The sequence below is a fragment of the Pleurodeles waltl genome, chromosome 12 (assembly GCF_031143425.1).
Source record: "Pleurodeles waltl isolate 20211129_DDA chromosome 12, aPleWal1.hap1.20221129, whole genome shotgun sequence".
Classification (NCBI taxonomy): Eukaryota; Metazoa; Chordata; class Amphibia; order Caudata; family Salamandridae; genus Pleurodeles; species Pleurodeles waltl.
Window position 1 is genome coordinate 188745373 of NC_090451.1, and position 24529 is coordinate 188769901.

At 41.3% G+C, this 24529-nt stretch overlaps 1 protein-coding gene across 1 annotated transcript in view; it reads right to left on the minus strand.

The window, feature by feature from the left end:
- Window positions 1–24529, minus strand: part of LOC138267564 (solute carrier family 66 member 2-like) — a 244558-nt gene that overhangs the window by 189918 nt on the left and 30111 nt on the right. Inside the window, exon 2 of the mRNA XM_069216616.1 lies at window positions 963–1200. Coding sequence (XP_069072717.1) covers window positions 963–1168 — 206 coding nt within the window. The 5' untranslated portion in view covers window positions 1169–1200. The remainder of the gene's footprint in view (window positions 1–962; window positions 1201–24529) is intronic.

Here is a 24529-nt window from a genome sequence, read left to right on the forward strand (position 1 = left end):
GGGGTGCTGTCAAAGGCCCACAAGTCTGGGGTAGAGAAAGACGCAAGACTAATTCTACCCTAGTATTACAAGACATCTGAAACGCTCTCCCCAGGGCAGTTCTCTCTGACCTACCCTCGCTAACTTCCACCCAATCTTGAACAAGTCTAGGATAGAGAAAGACACAAGACTAATTTTACCCTAGCATTACAAGTCAACCTCTGAAACGCTCTCCCGATATCAGTTCTCTCTGACCTACCCTCGCTACCTTCCACCCAATCTTGAACAAGTCTAGGGTAGAGAAAGACACGAGACTCATTTTACCCTAGCATTACAAGACAACCTCTGAAACGCTCTCCCGATATCAGTTCTCTCTGACCTACCCTCGCTAACTTCCACCCAATCTTGAACAAGTCTAGGGTAGGGAAAGACACGAGACTAATTCTACCCTAGCATTACAAGTCAACCTCTGAAACGCTCTCCCGATATCAGTTCTCTCTGACCTACCCTCGCTACCTTCCACCCAATCTTGAACAAGTCTAGGGTAGAGAAAGACACGAGACTAATTTTACCCTAGCATTACAAGACAACCTCTGAAACGCTCTCCCGATATCAGTTCTCTCTGACCTACCCTCGCTAACTTCCACCCAATCTTGAACAAGTCTAGGGTAGGGAAAGACACGAGACTAATTCTACCCTAGCATTACAAGTCAACCTCTGAAACGCTCTCCCCAGGGCAGTTCTCTATGACCTGTCCTCGCTACCTTCCACCCAATCTTGAAAAATGACCGACAACCTTGAAAAATGACCTCCCCTGTGTGGCCATGTCAGCCACGTTTCCCCAGGCAGATGCTTCTGTGATTTCTGAGTTATTGGAATTTTTAGATCTTAAGTGCTGTTTGACTCTAGGTCAATGGAATTGTGAAAAAATCAGTCCAAGCTTAAAAAATGTACTAGTAATTAAATTAGGCGGCCAATCCTACCAGAAGAAAATTCGGAGGATGTTGGCCATGAGCAGAACAAGACAGACCCATGTAGAGAAGCCGTCGGCATTGTTGGTCCTCTGGATATCCTTATACTGCGGGATGTAAGGAAGGACCCCGCCGAATACCATGAAGCAAGAGGCCATCCATGGCAGCAGTGACAGCGAGCCAGTGTCACCCAGATCTTCCATGTTCAGCGTGTCCATTGCTTCATGCTGTGGTCAGGTAGCTCTCTTTCCTGAAAGGGAAAAATGTCAATAAGGTTATTAGGGAGCAACCCTCTCACTCGAATCAGTATCATTGCGACAAAAGCACCTGATTTCCGGTATCTAGCCTTCAGGAGCACTCAGAGGAAGACTATTATACACCCATTTGCCTCACAGTTTGGTATCGAATAAGAAATATGATAAAGTGGAGAGGAGGAGATGGGCTATGATGGCAGAAAGAGGGAACCGAAGGCAGCGCATGCAGAGATGAGGAAGGGAAATGTTAGGCAGCAGGAGAGGAAGTGACGTGAGGGCTGGCCTACATAATTTCCGAAATAGTCAAGGACTCTGAAAGGTCTGTTAGGCTAGAACAGAGTCTGTTGTATGGTAGATGTGTCACTGCCTATGTCCCATGCCACATATTTACAGAATCCATTGTTGCAATGCATTACCATACATAGTATTAATTAACAGAATGCTTAATATTCGACAGAATTAATGAACTGAGATGCGTAATATTTTACAAAATGATCCACCAAAGACTCAAAAACATGGAATGCCTCGTATTACACGGAGGCTACGTACCTAACAGCAAACGTCACACAGAATCAGACGAATGGAGAGCTTTGGTTTACACAGCATCACTAAGAGGATGACACGTAAATGAGCGTTTCAATTGTAGAACTAGATCCCATTGTGCACATACGTACTCTTGGAATTCAGTACACCGTACATAATCAGTTATTGAAATGCTTATTGGAGGTTTCCAATGCAGCGTGTATTACTGAAGCGCTAGCACTACATAGGATCTGAATACCATGCAGTGCACATAATCCTGAATTTCTGATAATCTTTCTGGAGTGGTGTGTTGTAAATAGGGATTGTTGCAATGGTTATTTAGGAACATACTTATTTATTAAAGTGTTTTCAAATTAATTATAGTGATACTTCAAAATTCAACAAATGAAGTGCAGGAACTCCTCGTGCAGCACCTAAATAATTAATGGGAACGCTGACGTTATTGCAGAGCTTTACTCGACGCGTGTTAACTATGGGAATGGTGCATTATTGATAACATTCTAATTAACTGACGGGGTACCTCTGGTACACATACGTCATTCCTGGAATTCCCCGTGTTACATACTGCTGTTTATTACTGTACTGCTTCGCAATCCACATAATGATTTGTGTAATGTCTGCACCAAATTTATATCACTGTCGCATTTCATGTCGAATCAAATATTTAAATGCCTGATATCGCCAATCGTTAACAATTAGAAAGCATCAGTTTGGATAGAATCAAGCAGAGGGCTGCCCCCAGCACTCAATGAATAACAAGCGGCTCCGTGGCTCTGGTTCTGTACGTGACCGAGTGAGGCTGTTGGGATGGTGATTTTGTTATTACATGCCAGTACTCCTTGAGGCCTTGCAGCAGCACTTCACTGCAAAAGCTACCAGTGAGTGATGCCACACAGTGTCACTAAACCTAAACAGACGTCTTCAAACAAAGGAACGTTCTGTCACGCTTGTTGTTGGTGACTGCTAGTGACGCAGGCCTGAGCAAAGAGAACTGTGTTTTTTACCTGTTACCTGGATGGCCCCTTAAATGTACTGGGTATAAAAATGCCACAACGTTGTTCTATATACCAATAACAATTGTCTTGATTTTAACCTGTTGTTGAGGGTAAATACAGAAGAGAACAGTGTAGAACTAAAGAAATGCTATAGCGTAGACCAGGGTTCTCCAAGGAGTAGCTCGGGAGCTACTAGTAGTTCTCCATGTACCTGTGAGTAGCTTCCTCCCCAATGTGTAGCCCAGCCTAGTAAATAAAAAACTTTTGTTTGGTTGAATTAGGTATTTTTCCAAAATTAAAAAGTATATACTTAAAAGTATAATGATTTTATTTTCAGAAATGATAAACTGATGTTTGCATAAAAAAATGTATACACGACTGGTATTTAAATGGTTGCACTGGGGAGTCGTACTACTGATGCTCTTTCTTAGATGCCAGGAAACATTTTGTATGTAATAGTTATAACATGTACAGGCATTCAAATGAATTCATCATTTTTTTTACATTATTGCTTATGAACTTGCCTGATGCCCTCACATGGTGACCGCTAAAAACCCTGCATGTACTGACCACTAATGGAATCCTTTATGAAGTGGTCACTATTTTAACACTGATAATTTGTGTTAGTAGTTCGAGATGATTTTTATTGAACATAAGTAGCTATTACCATGGGAAAGATTGCAAATTCCCAGTATAGACTCTAAGAGAAGAGAAGAAGGGGATATGGGACAAAGGACTGGTTACTATAATTCTTCAGCACTCTGGTACTGTTGTAGTTGTAAAAGAGACAGGCGCAATTAATTAGGCAAGAGGGTCACAGGTATAGTCTATTTACAGAGTTATACATAGGCCCAATACAAATTACAGCTGTAATTGATGCTTTAAATGTGCAGGTACTCTCAGTTAGTGACTACCTTCACATCTTTAAGAAGACGAGCACCAGGACTTGACAGCAGAGGCACAACGCTCCTAGAAGAGTACTGCAAGTTCTCAGTAACAAAGAGGTACTCTAGGATAGTGAGTACCTGCACTTGGATATTCCCATTTCAAGTACTGAATATCATAAAAATTGCATTTGAATGCTACTTTAAATCAATTGGTTTTATTGTGTTTGGATGGAAAATTGTGTTTCCCACTATTCCATAACTTCATCACTTCCGGCTGCTATTGCAACTACAGTCAGCCTTGCACTAGGAAGAGGAAAGAATGGCTGTTTGTTGACAGGCTGTACAAATGTGTATTGGGTGGAAATCTTGCTTTTGTTAAACAGGGGCGGATGTTAGAAAACAGTGTAGCAAAGAGTCTGCAGCAGAACATAGCTCAGCTGCACACACTCCAGCAGACGTGGACATTCCAGGCAGACATAGTTACCCAGTCTAGTAAGCTACAATTAGGGAAGCGTGGGTGCAGGTACAATGAGACAAAGAGGTGTTGAAGCAACAACTACATAGCATACGCTACAATCGATCATTAAAAGAATTTTCAACTTGCATTAAAGCAGTTCTACAATATTTCTTATTTTGTGATGCTTTGCCATGTAATTCTGTGCTGCTATGGTATGTCAAATTTTACCCTGCTGTGTCCTGTCTTGTCATGTCCTATTATGTCTGTTTATCTTTTTTCAACTGTCTTTTATAGGCATCAAGCTGCATGCTTCACAAGGTTCGTCCGAGGCCATGTAGTCGGAGACCCAAAAGGCTGTCATAGTTCACTACAGGAGCCGGTGAATCCTAACAAAATTGAAGAGGAAAGCTGTAGGCCCTAAGAGGCTTTCCAAATCCAGCATGGTCACTGATACTGTAATTGTCGAGTGGAAGAGTATTCAATAATTTTGCTTCAGATACTCCAAACAAATGCATCATCGAGATGTCAATACTCTAACCATGAAAATAGGAGAGACAGCATCTGATCTCAAATTACACAAGTGGTTGCATGTAAATTTAAACATCTGAGAGAGAAGGGCATTCACAGTGCTTGGGGAAGCAAATTACAAGGTAGACCAAATCAACTGATTTCCAGTAAGTTAAGAGCATACCTGAGCTTTTGTGCTGTAGCCATCCCAGTAATGCTAGCAAATCCACCTAGACATACCCACAAAAGTGAATGATCCATAGCAGGGTAGAAGCCAATTCAGGCAAGTGAACATAGCAATTCAGGTCAAACCACATCCTTGAACCGGGGAAGTCTGTCCTTGAAGTATGCAAGAATTTACATCTGCCCTGTGCTCAAGTAGACACGTGGATTGAAGATGATCAAGTTCTAGTCAGTGTCAAGATAGTTGTTTTGCTCACAAACAACTACCTAAGTTCTCTCAGTGACAGGTGGAAGGTTAAAATGGACTCAAATCGGGATGGGTCCAGCTGGGCAACAGTAGTCCACTTTGGAGTGGATTACTCTCTGATGTCTGATAAGGGGGGATGAGCTATTCCAAGCTTTGTCAATGATTTTAGAGAGCAGGCATAGTAACTCAATACATACCGAACAGCCCTGTTGTTCCCAGGTAGCTTATCAAATCACTGTAGTAGGCAATTAGCACATCTTGTAGTTCTCATTTAGCACATAATTTCTTATCCCAGTTAGCATATTAATTCTCTCTAAGTGCACTGCATCCCTGGCTTTTTTCCGTTGAGCACATCACTTCACTGTACAAGACTGTCAATCCTATGACTCAGTACAACATAGCAAACACAGCGTCGCAGGTTCCATTCAGCACAGTAAGCATACTGCATTAGCAAAACGCTAGTTGACCAGCTCCTAAAAAGCACAATTACAGCATTGTAGTTTTCTGTAAGCACTTAGAGGTACTGCAGTTCCCAGGTAGTATTTCACAGAACTGCAGATGTGTTGGACAGTTATGACAGATATCACATCACAGTATTATTGTTTCTAGTTAGCAGGTCATTGCAGCTCACTTAGCCCATCATTGCAATTGCATTCATGTTTTTAACTATAATAGATATGGTTTTTGGCCAAAATATCAAGGTTAAAATATCAGGTTACAGAACTATTGGGAAGCAAATTGTGATACAAAGATATTGTGATGCAGAAATAGCATTGTCAAGAATATATATTTTAAGGTAAGTTGTCAAAAATATTGTTGTTGTTAATATTGTTTTCAATAATATGTTTTAATTATCTTTATTTTTAGTTCATTATTTCATTTTATGTGTTATCATTGTTTGTATAATTGTTAATAATAATGTAAAATATAGTTTGTAATTTTAAGTGGCTTATACATTTTAATTAATTTAATTTCTAATAGTAATTTATAGCGTCAGAGCAGGTTACTAGGTTTGTAGGGGTGCAGGGTGAGAACCTAATTAACTATAACTAATTTAAAATGTATTAATAATTTAATTGATTAATAAGTATGTAAACCATGTCATAATTATAATTTTCAATGTATATATTAGATGCGTGCTGCTGGGTTTGTAGGGGTATATGGTGGGAAGTTTATTAAGCAATATGTACCTAATATTATTAGTTTATTAATATTTAATTTATTCCTAATTATGTAAATTGTGAATCAATTATATGTTTTAAGTTATATTTTAGGTGTGGACTGCTGAGTTTGTAGGGGTATACAGTAGGAAGGTAATTAGGTACTAATCAATTAACAATTAATTAGCTATTTATTACTAATTATTTAATTGATTATTAATTATGTGAATTGCGTAATCATATTTTTAAGTTATATATTATGTGGGCTGCTGAATTTGGAGGGGTAGAGGGTGGGAAGTTAAGTAATAATTAACAATGAATTATTACTGTATTACTAATTATTTAATTGATTATTAATTGGATGACACTTATTTATTTTGGTTATATTTTAAGTGTGGGCTGCTAGGTGTATGGGGTTATAGTGTGGGAAGTTAATTATTAATAAATAACTATTTCTAATTTAGAAATAATTCTTAAATTGTTTGATAATCATGTAGATTGTTTAATGGTTCTTTAGTTTTATAGTTATACGTTTTGTTTGGGTAATTAAAAATGTTTCAATTAATAGTTTTATATTTGTTGTAAATAAATAGGGTTATTCAAATATGGTATGTGTTTGAAGTGAAATACTTTCCCTAATGTTTCACAGATGGAAGTGGGAATAGTAAATTAACTCCTCTGAAGTCCAGTGTTTCTCCTACTGCTGAACAGACTGGATTGGGGATAGTAAATGTAACCCATCCGAAGTCCAATGCTTTCCCTATTGTTTCACAGACTGGAGTTGGATTAGTAAATCTTACCCATCCAAAGTCCAATGCTTTTTCTACTGTTGTACAGACTGGAGTGGAATAGTAAATCTAACTTCTCTGAAGACCAACACTTTCCCTACTGTTGCACAGACTGGAGTGGAATAGTAAATCTAACTTCTCAGAAGACCAACACTTTCCCTACTTTTGCACAGACTGGAGTGGTAATAATATATTTTACACCTCCAAAGTCCAATGCTTTCTCTACTGTTGCAAAGACTGGAGTTGGAATAGTGAATTTAACCCCTCCAAAGTCCAGTGCTTTCCCTACTATTGCACAGACTGGAGTGGTATTAGTAAATCTTACCCCTCGGAAATCCAACGCTTTTACTACTGTTGCCCAGATTGGAGTGAGAATAGTACATCTTACCTCTCCAAAGTCTGTTGTATAAACTAGAGTAGGAATAGTATTTTATATTATTTGTTTTGTTTTTAATTTATATTAATGTTTGTAGTATTTATATAAATATAAACACATTTACACATATATACGTGTTTGTGTATTTACACAAGTATATATTTATATATAGTATTTAATATTAGCTGAATATAGTTAAGTTAAATTATATTAATTGTATGTATTAATATTCTTAATATGTACTACTTTTAACTCTATATTAAAAAATAGATATTTCTGTCTATATTTGGATAATATTAGTGTCAACAATATTTTTTGTCTGATATGTTTCTAATTACCTTTACAAGTATAGGAGCACAATATTGTGATAAACTATATTTTTGACAAAATATTTTTGTCAAGGATATTCTTTCCCAAATATTGTGCCAGTGATCCACATATATAATTTCTAGTTGCAGTCTCCAGTTAGCATAGCATTGCAGTTCACAGATAGCACACCCTTTCCATTTCCAGTTGACACATGATTATATTTCTTCATTAACATATCATCGTAGTTCTCAACAGTGCACTATAAGTCATACCAGGCACATCATAACATCAAAGTTCCCAGTAACCATGTTATTGTTTGTTTCTTCATGGCTGCCACCATATCTTTTGTGACTGCTGGAAGTGGAGAGGCCAAACCACCTGATGGGAGGGGCTTGAGTAATATGTAGCTTTCTTCTATGAGCAACAGCCACTGATGGCATGGGAGCAGTTGCCTTTTGTGACCCACATCATGCATCTCATTCAAAGAAGAAATGTGGGTCTACGACTCCATTTTAACCCATCTACCAACCTGCAACAGGTATTATGACTCAGTACAGTGGAAAGGGGAAAACTGGGCAACTTGGGGCATGGCTGGTTTGTTTGCCCCTGTCAGAGCTTGAGCAGAACATTCAACATTCTCCTGAGCTAGATAAACCCCAGCACTATTAAGCACTTCAATCATCATGCATGCCTCTGTGTGTAAAGAGTCGAACTATGAAATAAAAAAAGGAATGGAAACATATTCTATACACACACCTGTAGCAAAATAACCAGAACACTACATTCAAGGACTGGGTATTCATAAATCACACCAATTCTGTCTAATTAATGTGCTCTTTGTTTACAGTTAAACTAATTGGGAGAGTGTCATGCAGCACAATGCAATGATTTGTAAAAAAGATCCCAATCCAGGATAATCAGGAAGCTGCATGCTTATGTCTTTAGTCTGAGTGAAGATCCTGTGTGCAATGCCTGTAGTATGGTGCAGGATTTGTAAATAATCTCTGAGAATGGTTCAGTCTCATGGGCAGTGCAGGTGCCCCCCCATGGTCCCAGGTACTGGTTTACTGCCTGCCTTTTCATGGCAGAAAGTGGAATTGTGATCAGCAAGGCAGTGCTGAGTTCAGAGCCGCCATGGCTGGTTAAAAGCCTGACTGCCATCATCCGGTTGGGATCTGTGATCCTGGCAGAGACTGTGGTCTTTAGGGGGATACGCACGCCAAAGTTGTAACTAGGCGGTGGGACCACCTGGAGTGCGGCCGTCAATGTGAGTGTGGAGGTCCTCGGACAGCCACACTGGTAATGAGGCCCTTTGTCAATGGATGAATAATTAAGGTTCTTTCACATAGGTGGGCTAATGTTACATTTACATCAGAAGTCATTACATCGCAGGACATCGGGAGTTTTTACATCGAAGTTAGTTTTTCAGTCATTTACACCCCAGGACTTTCCCTTACATGTAAGTTAGTTTTAAGTTTAAGTGTTTTGCACTAACAAATATATATGTGTGTGTGGGTGTGTGTGTGTGTGTAAGAAAAAGGTAGGTCTCAAAATGAGTTTTCCCTGTTCAGTTTTCAATAGGAATTTTAGACAGAGCTATAGCCAAACAGCTGAACGGATTTATACAAAATTTGGCAGCAAGCTAGCTCTTAGTCCAGAATTTGTGATTTGTTATAAATCTGTTCAGTAGTTTATGAGCAATTAAGCCTCAAGAACATTGTACATTGCACGCTGTAGAGAATCATGGGAGATCTGATTGGCTGCCACCAAAACAACAAAGATGTGGTGGCAGCCTTCTCAGTCCAGAGTCCTATGAAAAAGGATAAAAAAGAAAAAAAGGGAAGGATAGGTATGCCCTGACATTCATTAAAAAAAGATCTGCATATTTTGGGAGGATCCAGAACCCTCCTACGCTCCTAAGCTACTATCCGCCCTACACGGGTGAGTCAGGGCCCAGCACAAAATGCTTCTTTTGGAGAGAGGGTCGCGGGCCCCTGTCCTCAACACTCAAGGAGGCCCTATGGACCCCATCCCCTGGGCTCTGTCAAATATGGGGAGGGGGTGCCCAACCTCCGTCCTCTATTCCCCGGGTCCGCATACATTACAAAAAGGGAGGCAGGAGACGGGAGATAATCATAACTGTTACTGGTGAATTTCAGTGATTTTTTTAAAGATTAAAATGTTACGTTGTCATTGAAATTTCACCTAACTATACCATTAACCTAACCTTTGTTTTTTCGGTGAATATCTATATATATATTCACTGAAGAAACAAAGGTTACAGGGACGGTATAGTTAGGAAATAGATTTTTTTTTAAAGCCATAGAAATTCACTTAAAAACACAAAGGTTACAGGGACGTTATAATTAGGCTCACATTTTAAACATACAAAACCATAGCAATTCACCAGTTATAGTTAGAGTTACCTCAAGTAACTATAACTTGTGCACTTTGGTAACTATAACTCGCACCCCCACCATGCACAGTTATCTGATCAATACATTTACTGCAGATGTTACAGCGACATAATCATTGATGTAATTTGTGGGGTAATTAGCAGTACATGGTGAGGGGACGAGTTATAGTTACCTTAGGGCATGAGTAGTAGTTACTTGAGGTTACTTGAGGCCCCCCCAGATAATTTGAATTTAGCCCCGGGGAGGTGGTTGTCCCCACGGCTCCCCACTTTAGTGTTGATCATTACCTGGGGAGGTGGCGATCCCCAGGCAGCAGGAGGAGGCCAGGTGCACCACTCCCCGCATTATCATAAAAATGCCCCCAGGACTTGCCCCACCCGGGGGCTTAAAAAAGACACCCTTTGTTAGTTTTTAAAACAATGTATGGCAGATCCACTGCGACTCCCGCCGTAAATTCAAAAGAATTATGCTTTTTAGCCAGGGGGGCCCATTTGGGATGCCAGCAAAATAACTCAGGGGTCAGGGTGTCTGTACCCTGCCCCCTTTTCTTTTTGTTTTACATTTTTGTCAGGGACTCGGCTCAAGCGGAGTCCCAACATAGCAGACAACACTTCATTGTTGAAGTATTGTCAACCAATCAGATCTCAGCACGAGATCAGAAGGGGTGGGAAATCCTTCACGCCCCTATATATATCCAAATTTGGATTTCCTTAAATTTCTAAAAAAAGTACAGATTTTCACCAAATAACAAAAAGGGCTATTTCTGGACCAATATCTATCTTTCTGCCAAATTTGGTGTAATTCCGTCCAGTAGTTTTTGAGGTATCGCTGTTCAAAATCCCTACGGAAAAATGAATGGGGTAAACATATTTTGGGAGCCCGCCTTTTCCTCATCCTTCCCCGGACGGATCACCCCGAACCTTTCCAGACAGCAGCTGATGGGAGCATGAAAGGGTTTTGGGAAATTTCGCAAAGATTCGTCAAGCGGCACGAAAGTTATTAGCAAAACAAAAAAACACTTTTTCTATAGAAACTAGGTCCTAAGTAAAACTAATTAGTGGCGACTACTTAGTGCCAGTAGGTAGTTATAGTTGGGACCTAGGGCCTCATTTAGAGCTCGGAGGATGGGGTTAGTCTGTCACAAGCGTGACGGATATCCTGTCCGCTGTATTATGATGGCATTATATTCTATTGACATCATAATATGGCAGACATGATATCCATCACGTTTGTGACGGAGTAACCCGTCCGCCAAACTCTAAATCAGGCCAATAGTTTCTATGGAAAATTTGTTTTTTTACTTGCCTGTATCTTTGGCGCTGGTTGACAAAGCTTCACAAAATTTTCCCAAAAAATTTGCCGCTCACACCAGCTGCTGTCTGAAACGTTTTGGGGTGATCCGTCAAGTGAGGGGGGTAAAAAAAGTTGTGTTTCCTGTGTTAATGCCCAGACAACTGGACGAAATTAAACCACATTGGTAAGAAAGGTAGCTCTTGGTCGAGAAAGCACCCTTTTTGTTATTTGGTATAAATCCGTTCAGTAGTTTTTGGAATATTAAAGAAAAACAAATTTGTATATATAGGGATGCAAATGCTTTGCAAATCCTCCCAATCTCATGCTGAGATCAAATTGGCTGCCAACACTTCAACAACAAAGTGTTGGCAGCCATTTTAGCACTTGGCTTCAGCCGAGTCCCGCAAAAAAAATTAAAAAAGGAAAGGGACAAGAGTGGTGCTGGGGTCCCTGAGGTAAACCCCATCCCCCAAGCAAAAAGGCATTTTCACAGGAGATGCTCTGGATCTAGAGACCTGCCAAAAATAAAAAATAAAAAACCACAAGTGTGGGCTCTTCTTTAAAATGCAGCCCCTGAGTGGGTAAGGTCCCTTGGGCATTGAAATTTTGAATGTGGGCACTGCCTCCCTGCAGCCCTGGGGACCACCACCCCCGAGGGGCTAATGTTTTTTTTAAATGGGGGGGCTCCTGGCCCCCTTGCAGCCCCAGGGAGAACCACCTCCCAGGGGCAAAATGATAAATTACCACCTCCCTTGGGCTCAATTTAATTAATGAAGGGTGGCCCGTTACGGGCCCCAGGGACCACCTCCCCCCCAGGGCTATTTAAGTTTGTAGGGGAGTTGAGCAACCCCCCTCATGGAGCAAATAATGGCAACTGGGACAGCCAACCCCAGGGCCGTCTCCTTAATGTCCCATGGTGCCCAACCACAGGACATAGGTGTTTGCGCTGACTTGGTGGGAGCTGACAGCTCCTGTCAAGTCAGAGCAAACACTTTGGTTCCAGCAAATAAGAGCTGTCAAACAGCTCTCAGTTGGGCTGTTAACGTTGGAGTTAGCTAATAGTAACTATAACTCGTGCCCTAATATGACTATAGCTTGCGCACTCACCATGCAATGCTAATTACCCACAAATTACAGCACTCGTGACATCTTTGATAACATAATTGATAATATCAATGCAATATTTGCAGTAAAATGTTTGACGAACAAACTGTGGGGTGTTGGCTGAAGGGCTTGCAGCCAACCCCTCGCATGCAGCCAAGCCCCCGTATGCAGCCAACAACCCACTGCCCACGGCCTATGGCCACCCCTCGCATGCAACCAACCTCACACTGCTCACGGACTTTGGCCATGCTCAGTGGGAGTTTGCCACAAGGCCTGCACCTAGGGGACCCCAAGGTCTTTCATTCAAAGAAGAGGGGCCCACTCTATGAGCTTTGTAAGGCCCTGGGGATCCCGCCACTCAGAGCCACTGATTAAAATTAAGGAAAGAGGAGCATGAAGACCCCCCCCCGCGGGCTGATTTTGGTGCCGGGGCCAACTCCCCCAGGGCCCGGCACCATATATAAGGGGGAGAGGGAATGTAGACCCCTTCATGGGGCCGATTTTGGCCCCAAGGACCCTTCACCCCAGGCCTAGCCAAATATGCAAATGGCGATATTTGGCCGCTCTGTTCAGGCTCGAATGTGAGCCAATTGGTCAGAATGCCAGAATAGGCTTGGAAAGTTCAAGAGATTCAAAAGAGAGTCATGGTGCAAGACATGCAGTTGGAAGAGGCTACCTGCTGACCAGCTGATTAAATACTACAATACAAACTAAATACAGTAAGAATAACTAAATTCTACATAGGTTACAGAGAGCACTTCTTACCTCCACCTTCTAGTGCTGTAAATATTTGATGTTACTATTTCCCAAATTAATTATATGAAAACCCTTTTGGGGTCTCTAGACTTTGTCCTATGTCTACAAGGTGGGGGATCCTACGATATAAAGTTTTCAGCAATTATTCCAAGGAACTTTTTTGAAACAGGCAAAGCAACTTTTAAAAAGTAGTTCTTAATCTTCACCTCTTAGCTGTACTCAGGAAATATTTTTTTAAAAATCACACTGCTCTTCAATATTCAATATAGTAAAAATCAGCCCATTGAACATGCCATGTTGTTTTCAATGAACCAAGATGTAAGGAACTTGTCAAATGATTATCTCACAAAGTCACTGCAATCAGGAATGATATTGACACCTTCCCTTAATCCCTTATAACACCCTCAAATATCTGTGACAAATCATTCTCCTCCAAAAGGTGAGCTTTCACCCATAGCCATGCACACTATCAGCAGGACACAAATTGGTGACAAAGAGGGTAATTTGGAAATAAGTAGGTGTGCGGCATCCTCTAATAGCAGCAGATGCCCTGCCTGACCCAATGTGATGGATATTATTCCATCCACCTTATTACAAGTACACTATATCCTCTTGCACTTGTAATACGATGGAAGGTTTATCTGTCACGTTGTCACCGAGTAGCCCATCTACCACACTCTAAATCAGAGGTCTTCAATCTGGGGGTCGGGACCCCCAGGGGGGCCGTGGAGACCTGGAAAGGGGGTCGCACATTCCCCCAGCTGATCCTTAAAATGCCTCAGCTGAACTTTAATTTGAGCCTCCTGTGCTGTGAAAGCCGCACACAGCTAAGGAGACTTTCAGCCCAGGGCTTCTGCTTCCTGAATGAAAAGCAAATGTGCTCTACGAGCTGATCTGCAAATGTAAAGGGTGCTTGGTAGCAGCTTTAAATGATCAAAGCTTTGTGAGGACAAACATTTTTTTTTTTTGAGGGGTAGTGCGAAGAGTTAACAACTGAGCTGTAAAGTGCATGCTTTTAATTGTAATTGTAATTACACAGCGCTTACTTCACCTGGAGGTGTTGAAGGGACAGCCATTAAAAAAAAAAGGTATTGCGTATGCTCTGATATTACTTAAATCCACATTTTGGAAGCACAGTTTTATAATAAACCTTTTTGTAGTGGCCTATATTATACTGCGTGCAATGCAAGTATAAAATAATGCCTTTTTATATATTCACAGTGCTTTCTGTCACAGGCTGTGACCTCATGGCACTAAAAATACACAAGTCACTATTCTCAACTGTACTAACAAAGATTTAGTTCTGTTGCTCTCCGGTTAAACACAGACCTCTGCAGTGCATTAACTAATAGAGGTTTCATAATGCACTACAGTGCATTTCCCAATGAGTAACAACTTTATTTTATTTATTTTTCATTTCAGCTGGCTATTATTTTATATGAAGCTACCTGGCGGTGAAAGACTTAAAAAAAAATTTGAGAATATTTTGGTTTTATTTATGAGAGGCTTGCGCTGCTGGAGCATCACTTTTTTTGATGCACCAGCATCACAAGCCTCTCAATCGTACCTATGAGCTGACTCAAAGCCACCCTGAGTGGATTGAATGGCCATGTAGACATGGAGTAAGGCAAGGCAGTGCAAGTCACTGCATTGCCTTACTTTGCGTCAAGGAGGTGTTCCACAGGCGTAGTGGTGGGTGTTCCTATGCAACACAGATGGATTTTGACGCTGCCCCAGATTTACAAAATCACGTAAACTGGAGCAGTACCAAAACCTTACGTCTCCCCAGAGCATGCATAATGAGGAGAAATGTGTTAATTTCTCCTTGTTTTTTTCTCTTTCCATGTGTGCTGCTATCTGCCACACATGTAGAATGAGGTACAATGCCTTTCGGGATTGTTTTTGTGCAGGAAGGTGCCCCTTCCTGCACAAATCCAATCCTGCCTATGTTGGCACTAGGCAGCAATTGTGCGCCAGCGCAGGGGGAAAGGAAAGAAATGTACTGTATTTCATAAATACGGTCCATTCCTGCCCTTTTGCATTGGAGTGTGGCAGTGTAGCAAGAAGACTTGCAGCTCTGCCCCATGTCAATTCCTAATAAATGAGGACCTTTGTTTTAGCCACACCCTTGAACACGCCCCCACACTCACTGATCTTTGATTTGCTAAACACTGTTCTATATAATTTCCTCACAGTAAAAATGATTTGCTGTGTGAAATGGGGATGTTTATTATTGTTGATGATGAGGAGTACCAGGTTCTAGAAATTTTTATCAGGAGGGGGTCCTTACACCTACATTTTTTTAAGAGGGGGTCCCAGCATCAAAAAGTTTGAAGACCTCTGCTCTAAATCAAGCCCTTAACCTCTAGAATCAAAGCACTTTTCATCAAGAAATCTCAAAATTCAGGAAACACTCCATCTTTTCGCGTGCTTTCTTTGTGAATGCCCCGCGGATCAGGAATTCGTTGACTGTCCATGTCCAGCTCCATGAGACACTGAGAGAATCACCTTCTACGCTTGCACAGTGAACGTGCTCCTCACTCAGGTCAAATATGTACCAGATTTGCTAAACCCTACAACCTTTTATGATCCACCTTTAAGGGTAACCGCATCTAGTTTGTGCGTGTTGCATGGGACCTAACTAAAAGCACAAGTAATTTATTTTGTTTGTTTTGTCAGAATCGCAAACACTATAGCAGAATCTTCAATTCTGATGTCTTTCTGAGACACCATGTAATTTCCCCACAGACGTTTGGCCTGGTGCCATATAGTGGTTGAGCTGTTACCTTTACACTATATTAAAGCCGCTGAAATGGCTACTCAAATTAAAAACTGTTCCCACTGTAGCGGTTTGCAATTCATAGTACAGTACAACTGCAGCTGGTAGAGAAGGAGGCAGATCCCCTAAAGAATTGCATTGGCAGTCATTCTTTTATTTCCATTGTGGTCCATTGAATTAGAAAAAGGACTGCTAATACATGTAATCAGTCACAATTCAGAGTATTGGCAATACTTCATTCCACTTCTACAAGCCACAGTGAAAATAAATTAAAACTGCCATCCACTAATCTAGTGCATTGCCTGCTGCTGTCCCAGAGCACCACCTCAGAAAATGGAGGCGGCTGGATGTGAAAGTAACCATGCTTGGAAAGAGAAAAGTGATCGCTGCTAATCAAGGATAGACATTACTACTGCTTTCAAAAAGAACCCATGATAGAGCCAACAAACAGAGCCGTAAAAAGACAACTTGTAAAGGAATCTGCTTGTTCTGGAGGAGTTAATGCAAGACAGAAAGTTGTCTGTTGACTAATGTGTTACATCAAATAGACACGTCTATGGAGCTGAGCAGAAGGGTATTTTTGCCTTTTCACGACCAGCACACACCTGCACTTTGAGTTTCACGTTTGTAAAATAGGATCCTTTACACTTCCTATTAATTAGTCTACAACAGGCTTCTCTGAGTAGTTCATGAGCTACTGGTAGCTCTCCAGCTACCTGTAATTAGCTGTGTGTAGCCTAGCCTACTAACTCAGAAGGTTTTCGCTTGGTTAAATGAATATATGTATTCTAAAATTGAGAATATGTATTTGAGACAAAATTGCATGTATTTTCTAAACTCATAAGATGATTGCTGAAAAGCACATATGGCGTAAGTGAGGTTTAACATTAAGTTGGTACCAGGGGCATACCAGGGGCATCACAGCTATGTTTACTATGTATTACCCACATAGAGGCATGCAAAATTTAAATAGACTTTTTTTTACATTACTGATGGCAACCCTGCCTGGTGCATCAAGGTGATTACTGTAAGTAATCTTGTATATGGTGGCCACTAATGTAATCTTGTCTGACATGGTGACTATTAAAACACAGATAATATCAGTGGTTTAGGATGGTTTTCATCAAACTTAACCGCTTTAGTGCTACCTCCCTGGTGCGGGTCATGACCAGTGGGCGACACCAGGGAGGGGTTTACAAAAATCACACCTGAGGATTTTTTTTAAATTTAAAAATACCCCAGGAGACACGGAAGAATTCCGTGTCTCCCCCCGCCCCACTACCCGAGGCGCGCTGACGTCACAGTTTGCTTTCTCCATCGGAGCAGGCAGCGGTTTTTGTGGCCGCTTCCTGCTCCGGTGGGGAAAACAGTGCCAAACGGCCTTCCCAACCTTCGGGAAGGCCTTGTTTGAAAGAGGAGGCTCTCCCCTTTCAAACAAGGCCTTCCTGAACCGGTTTCCTGGTTCTTGATCGCAACTAGACACCAGGGATTTCACTTGCTCGGCAAACAGCCCGCAAAAACCCCCAACCCTCCCCTGAGGCATTTTTTTTTTTTTTTTAATGTAGGTTTACCTCTGGGGGGCGCGATTGCAACGATCGCACCCCCTCCCCCCCAGGGGTTCAATTATGTTTTTCAAACCAAATAAAATAAAAAAGAAAAGAAAAGAAATTGACAGGGGGTCGCCCGTGAGCCTGTGAATCCGAGGAGGAGTTCATTGGAGTGGGAGCACCAATAATGATTGTGGAATCAATCATTTTTTTTAATACTTGCATGGTTTCCCTGGGGGCCACTATGGCCCCCAAGCAAACCATACAGCTATTAAAAACATATACAGATTTTACATATATAGATCTCTCTATATATATATATATATATATATATATATATATAGATACATCTATCTATGTAGAGAGATATATCTATATAGATAGATATATCTATCTATATAGATATGTATATATATACAGATGTCTATATATAGATCCATATATATATATATATATATATATATATATATATATATATATATATATATAAAGAAGTCGCTGTGCCTTTCTCCAACAATGCGGCAGACAGAGACGGGGTCGTGACCCCCAACAAGTCAAACTGCACACAATCCTGACTCGCCTAGGACGTAAAGAATGAGTCTCTGTCACGAAGGATAGCTGAAGTCGGGATTTTGTTGGTGTAGTAAAACCCCAATAAAACTACGCCAATAAAATCCCAACTTCAGCTATCCTTCGTGACTCATTCTTTACGTCCTAGGCGAGTCAGGACGGTTCGTCTGGTTGTTTGGATGTGTTCAGTATATACACATATATATATATCTCTATTGCGATCACTTTTGTAAACGCGGTGCGATTTCCCTGGGGGTTGCGATCGGCCCCCAGGAAAACCACACCCACATATAAAAGTGATATATATATATATATATATTCGCCACCAGTTGTCTTGCAGTTGCAGCTTGTGTCTTCAAAGCAATGAACATACTTCAACTGACGCTTTTCGACTGTAGCTTTTAGGCAGCAATAAAAAAGTCAAGTAAGTCTTGTGATTATGTTTCTGCTACAAAAGGATCAGACTTTTGTCTAGTGGCAGTTTTGATGCCATAAAGTAGCGCAGGTTTATATGCCTATTGCAAAGATCAAATCTGTATTTTATGTAAGTAGCTGAGTACATTAGTAAAGTCAGCCAATGCCTGCGCTATAATACAAATAAAATGTATGTGCAGGGGGGCAATGGAGAGATGAAGGGCACTTTTGCTGGGTGGTAGTGAGGGAATACGAGGAGGAGGTCATTGGAGTGGGAGCACCAATAATGATTGTTGGACTGGGCGCTAGAGGCGCTAAAAACTGTGACGATTGGTATGTGACAAGGTGAAGTAATAGTGTGTCTTTTTTTGAGTGTCTTGAAAGAACGTGCTGATTGAGGGAAGAAGCGAAGGAAAGGTGACCTCTACTGTTGCACGTAACACACGCCCACCATCAATTTTGTGACTGTCTACGTAGGCTAGTGTTTTAGCCAGTAGCAGAGGTGGCATCTCGCTGGATGACTGCTGCTCAAGCCCTCACTTGGGTTATAGAGGGCAGCTCTGACGTAGGATCAGAGACTGAGACAGCAGATACTGAGACAGCATCTGAGGGATAGGACAATGGTGCAGACTCTGGGAGTGATTTTTCAGTCAGAGGAGTATCATTCCATAACTCCTCTTCCATTGATTATGAGGGAGGTGATGAGGACAGTCCTGCTGTCCCTTCGCAAGCACAGTCTGTGCAGCGGGACAATAGCGGGTTAGCCCAACCCAGAGAGCAGGTGCATGCGGCGGCAAGCACACAGAGAGTGCTCTCTTGGGAGCTCCCCAATTTAGTTCAGCCCCACATTCCACAGCCCAAATTGTATTGTGGAGACATCAAAATTATCTATCTGAAAACAACCTGGTTTTGTAAGACAGGCACCTGCGTTTTTGGTCCTATGCTTGGCGGCCTTATAGGGAAACCTACCAAACCCAGACATTTCTCGAAACTAGACATCCAGGGAAGTCACCAGAGATGTGATTTGTGTGGATTCCCCAAAGTTTTCTTACCCAGAATACCCTGCAAAGGTGAAATGTTGAATAAAAACTCAATTTTGTTCTTGCATTTCTGTCACACAAACTACAGAAATATGCTGGAATGCACAAAATTCCTACCACCCAGTGTTTCCCCACCTGTTCTGATAAAAACACTATCCCACTTGAGTGCCTGCGTCAGGAATGGATCACCCCAGGGTCAACAGTTTCCCTCATGTAAGGATCAACATTGACAGTTGTGTGATCTATTCCTTTTGCGGGCACTAGGCTTCCCCACACAAGTGAGGTACCATTTTTATTGGGAGACTTCGGGGAGTGCTGGTTGGAAGGAAATTTGTGGCTCCTCTCAGATTCTAGAACCTTTTATCACTGAAATGTGAGGAAAAAGTGTTTTTTTGCCAGATATTGAGGTTTGCAAAAGGATTCTGGGTAACAGAACCTGGTGAGAGCACCATAAGTTACCCCATCCTGGGTTCCTCTAGGTGTCTAGTTTTAAAAAAATGCAATGGTTTGGTAGGTTTCCCTAGGTACTGGCTGAGCTAGAGACCAAAATCCACAGCTAGGCACTTTCCAAAAAACACGTCAGTTTTCAATGTAAAAATGTGATGTGTCCATCTTGCGTTTTGGGGTGTTTTCTGTCACCGGCACTAGGCCTGCCCACACAAATGAGGTAACATTTTTATGGGGAGACTTGGGGGATTTCTGGGTGGAAGGGAGTTTGTGGCTCCTCTCAGATCCGAGAACTTTCTATTACCGAAATGTGAGGAAAAAGTGTTTTTTGGCCAAATGTTGAGGTTTGCAAAGGATTGTGGGTAACAGAATATGGTGAGAGCCCCACAAGTCACCCCATTCTGAATTCCCCTAGATGTCTAGTTTTCAAAAATGTATAGGTTTGGTAGGTTTCCCTAGGTGCTTGCTGAGCTAGAGGCCGAAGACCACAGCTAGGCAATTTGCAAAAAACAGGTTAGTTTTCTTTGGGAAAATTAGATGTGTCCATGTTGTGTTTTGGAGCATCTCCTGTCGCGGGCACTAGGCCTACCCACACAAGTGAGGTACAATTTTTATCTGGAGACTTGGGGGAATGCTGGCTGGAAGGAAGTTTACAGCTCCTCTCACATTCCAGAACTTTGCAGCACCGAAATCTGGGAAAAAAGTGTTTTTTTGTCAAAGTTTGAGGTTTGCAAAGGATTCTGGGTAACAGAACCTGGTGAGAGCCCCATAAGTCACCCCATTCTGAATTCCCCTAGATGTCTAGTTTTCCAAAATGTATAGGTTTGGTAGGTTTCTTTAGGTGCTTGCTGAGCTAGAGGCCAAAGACCACAGCTAGGCACTTTGCAAAAAACAGGTTAGTTTTCTTTGGGAAAATTAGATGTTTCCATGTTGTGTTTTGGAGCATTTCCTGTCGCGGGCACTAGGCCTACCCACACAAGTGAGGTACAATTTTTATCTGGAGACTTGGGGGAATGCTGGCTGGAAGGAAGTTTACAGCTCCTCTCACATTCCAGAACTTTGCAGCACCGAAATCTGGGAAAAAAGTGTTTTTTTGTCAAAGTTTGAGGTTTGCAAAGGATTCTGGGTAACATAACCTGGTGAGAGCCCCACAAGTCACCCCATTCTGAATTCCCCTAGATGTCTAGTTTTCAAAAATGTATAGGTTTGGTAGGTTTCCCTAGGTGCTTGCTGAGCTAGAGGCCAAAGACCACAGCCAGGCACTTTGCAAAAAACAGGTTAGTTTTCTTTGGTAAAATTAGATGTTTCCATGTTGTGTTTTGGAGCATTTCCTGTCGCGGGCACTAGGCCTACCCACACAAGTGAGGTACAATTTTTATCTGGAGACTTGGGGGAGTGCTGGCTGGAAGGAAGTCTACAGCTCCTCTCAGATTCCAGAACTTTGCAGCACCGAAATCTGGGGGGAAAGTGTTTTTTTGTCAAAGTTTGAGGTTTGCAAAGGATTCTGGGTAATAGAACCTGGTGAGAGCCCCACAAGTCACCCCATTCTGAATTCCCCTGGGTGTATAGCTTCCAAAAATATATAGGTTTGCTAAGTTTCCCTAGGTGATGTCAGAGCTAGAGGCCAAAAGCCACAACTAGGCACTTTGCAAAACACACATCCGTTTTCTTCGGTAAAATTTGATGTGTCCATGTTGTGTTTTGGGGCATTTCGTGTCGCGGGCACTAGGCTTGCCCACACAAGTGAGGTACCATTTTTATCGGGAGACTTGGGGGAATGCTGGGTGGAAGGAAGTTTGCATCTCCTCTCAGATTCCAGAACTTTGCAGCACCGAAATCTGACGGAAAAGTGGTTTCTTTGCAAACTTTTGAGGTTTGCAAAGGATTCTGGGTAACAGAACCTGGTGAGAGCCCCACAAGTCACCCCATCCTGGATTCCACCAGGTGTCTAGTTTTTAAACATGTACAGGTTTGGTAGGTTTCCCTAGGTGCCGGCTGAGCTAGAGGCCAAAATCCACAGCTAGGCACTTTCCAAAAAACACGTCAGATTTCAATGTAAAAATGTGATGTGTCCAGGTTGCGTTTCCTGTAGCGGGCATTAGGCCTACCCACGCAAGTGAGGTACCATTTTTATCGGAAGACTTCGGGGAACACAGAATAGTAGAACAAGTGTTATTATCTCTTGGCTTTCTCTACATTTTTTCCTTCCAAATGTAAGACAGTGTGTAAAAAAGATGTCTATTTGAGAAATGCCCTGTAATTCACATGCTAGTATGGGCATCCTAGAATTCAGAGATGTGCAAATAACCACTGCTTCTCAACACCTTATCTTGTGCCCATTTTGGAAATAAAAAGGTTTCATTGATACCTATTTTTGACTCTTTATATTTCACCAAATAAATTGCGGTACACCCGGTATACAATGAAAACCCATTCCAATGTGCAGCTACTTTATTGGCTCTGGGTACCTAGGGTTCTTGATGAACCTATAAGCCCTATATATCCCTGAAACCTGAAGAGTCTAGCAGACATAACAATATATTACTTTTGAAAATATGACATCGCAGGAAAAAGTTACGGAGTAAAACATGGAGAAAAATTGCTGTTTTTTTATCTCAATTTTAATATTTTTTTATTTCAGCTGTTATTTTCTGTAGCAAAACCTTGTAGGATCTACACAAATGACTCCTTACTGAATTCAGAATTTTGTCTACTTTTCAGAAATGTTTAGCTTTCCGGATCCAGCATTGGTTTCACACCCATTCCTGTCACTAACTGGAAGGAGGCTGAAAGCACCAAAAATAGTAAAAATGGGGTATGTCCCAGTAAAATGCCAAATTTGTGTTAAAAAATGTGGTTTTCTGATTCAAGTCTGCCCGTTCCTGAAAGGTGGGAAGATGGTGATTTTAGCACCAGAAACCCTTTGTTGATGCCATTTTCAGGGAAAAAAACCACAAGCCTTCTTCGGCAGCCCTTTTTCCCATTTTTTTGAAAAAAACTAAATTTTAGCTGTATTTTTGCCTAATTTCTTGGTTTCCTCCAGGGGAACCCACAAACTCTGGGTACCTTTAGAATCCGTAGGATGTTGGAAAAAAGGGCACACATTTGGTGTGGATAGCTTATGTGGGCAAAAAGTTATGAAGGCCTAAGCGCAAACTACCCCAAATAGCCAAAAAAGGGCTCAGCACTGGGGGGAGGGGAAGGCCCAGCAGCTAAGGGGTTAAGTCATTCTTATTATAGAAACGGTTGGCGCCCCAGGTCTATTGAAAGATTTAACCCATATATCCCACTCCTGCCATTGGGATAAACTCACACTGGAAACTATCATTCACTTTATTTTATGGTAGTGATCTTATAAGTTTATAAGATGCTCAGTCTGGTTGAAATGTCTTGCATTAGATCACAAAAAGTATGACTTAGACTATTGGTAGTCCTTTCTCAAGTTTATTGCTAAAGCCCTGAGAGCCATGAATAAAACGTAGGCGTCTTTGTAGATGCTAGATTGTGAGGTAATGAACTGATATTTGAGGCTATATCACATCATATTTCTAGAAATGTATTACAATGGTATGAGCACTAGGTTGTAGCTGGTTTATTATTTACCTATGGTATTTATCTAGTTTGGAAATCACACAACGTGGCACACCAAAGTTATTTCCACAGCTTTGTTTATGTTTTATGATTATTTTCTGCTCAAGTCACAATAAAGATGAGGAAGCTCACTTGGTTTGAATGTTCATTACCAAATAAACACTTCTGACTCGGATTGACTTGAACCAAAAATATGCAGAGATAACATTGCTTTATTTTGGACCTATTTAACAACAACCTCCTCAGCCCACTTTAATTAGAAAGAAAATAATGGGCAGAGTGTTTGAATTAATCTCAGCCGCTGATAGGTAATCACAGCACATTCTATTCTGTTGTTTTGCCGACTGTTGCACTCTTGACAGACACCAGCCAAAGGCCAATAAGAGTTGGTCCTGCTCCAGTAGGAACAGCAGTCAAAAGTGCCAAACCAGATCCCTTTTAGATAGGAATACAGGAAACTGGGCAGCAATGGGATTTGCCATGTTTGTGGTTACCCCACATAGCCACATTCTGTCATGGATTTTCTTATGATATTAAAACTCCATTACATGATAGCTGCAGTACAGTAATTGTGTGCACATGGATGGTAATAGTCTTCTAATGGATTTTATTTGTCTCCTTTATACTCGTGATCATGCACGGCTGTCATCTTGTAGTGGAATTTCTTCTTTTTTAGGAAAGTTCATTACAAGATGGTGACTTTGTATTTTATTACTGTGTATGTATGCACAGCAGTAATCTTGTAATTGATTTTCCAAAAACATAAGCTAAGTCATTAAAAGATGAATGTGTATGAATTCGAAATCGAATCGAAATGATTTGGCCTTGCCAATATTTGTAATGCAATTGCATATGCAAAACCAAGAGAAGTGCTGGTGCTAGGCGCCAGGTAGTAGCTGGAGAGACACTTGGGGT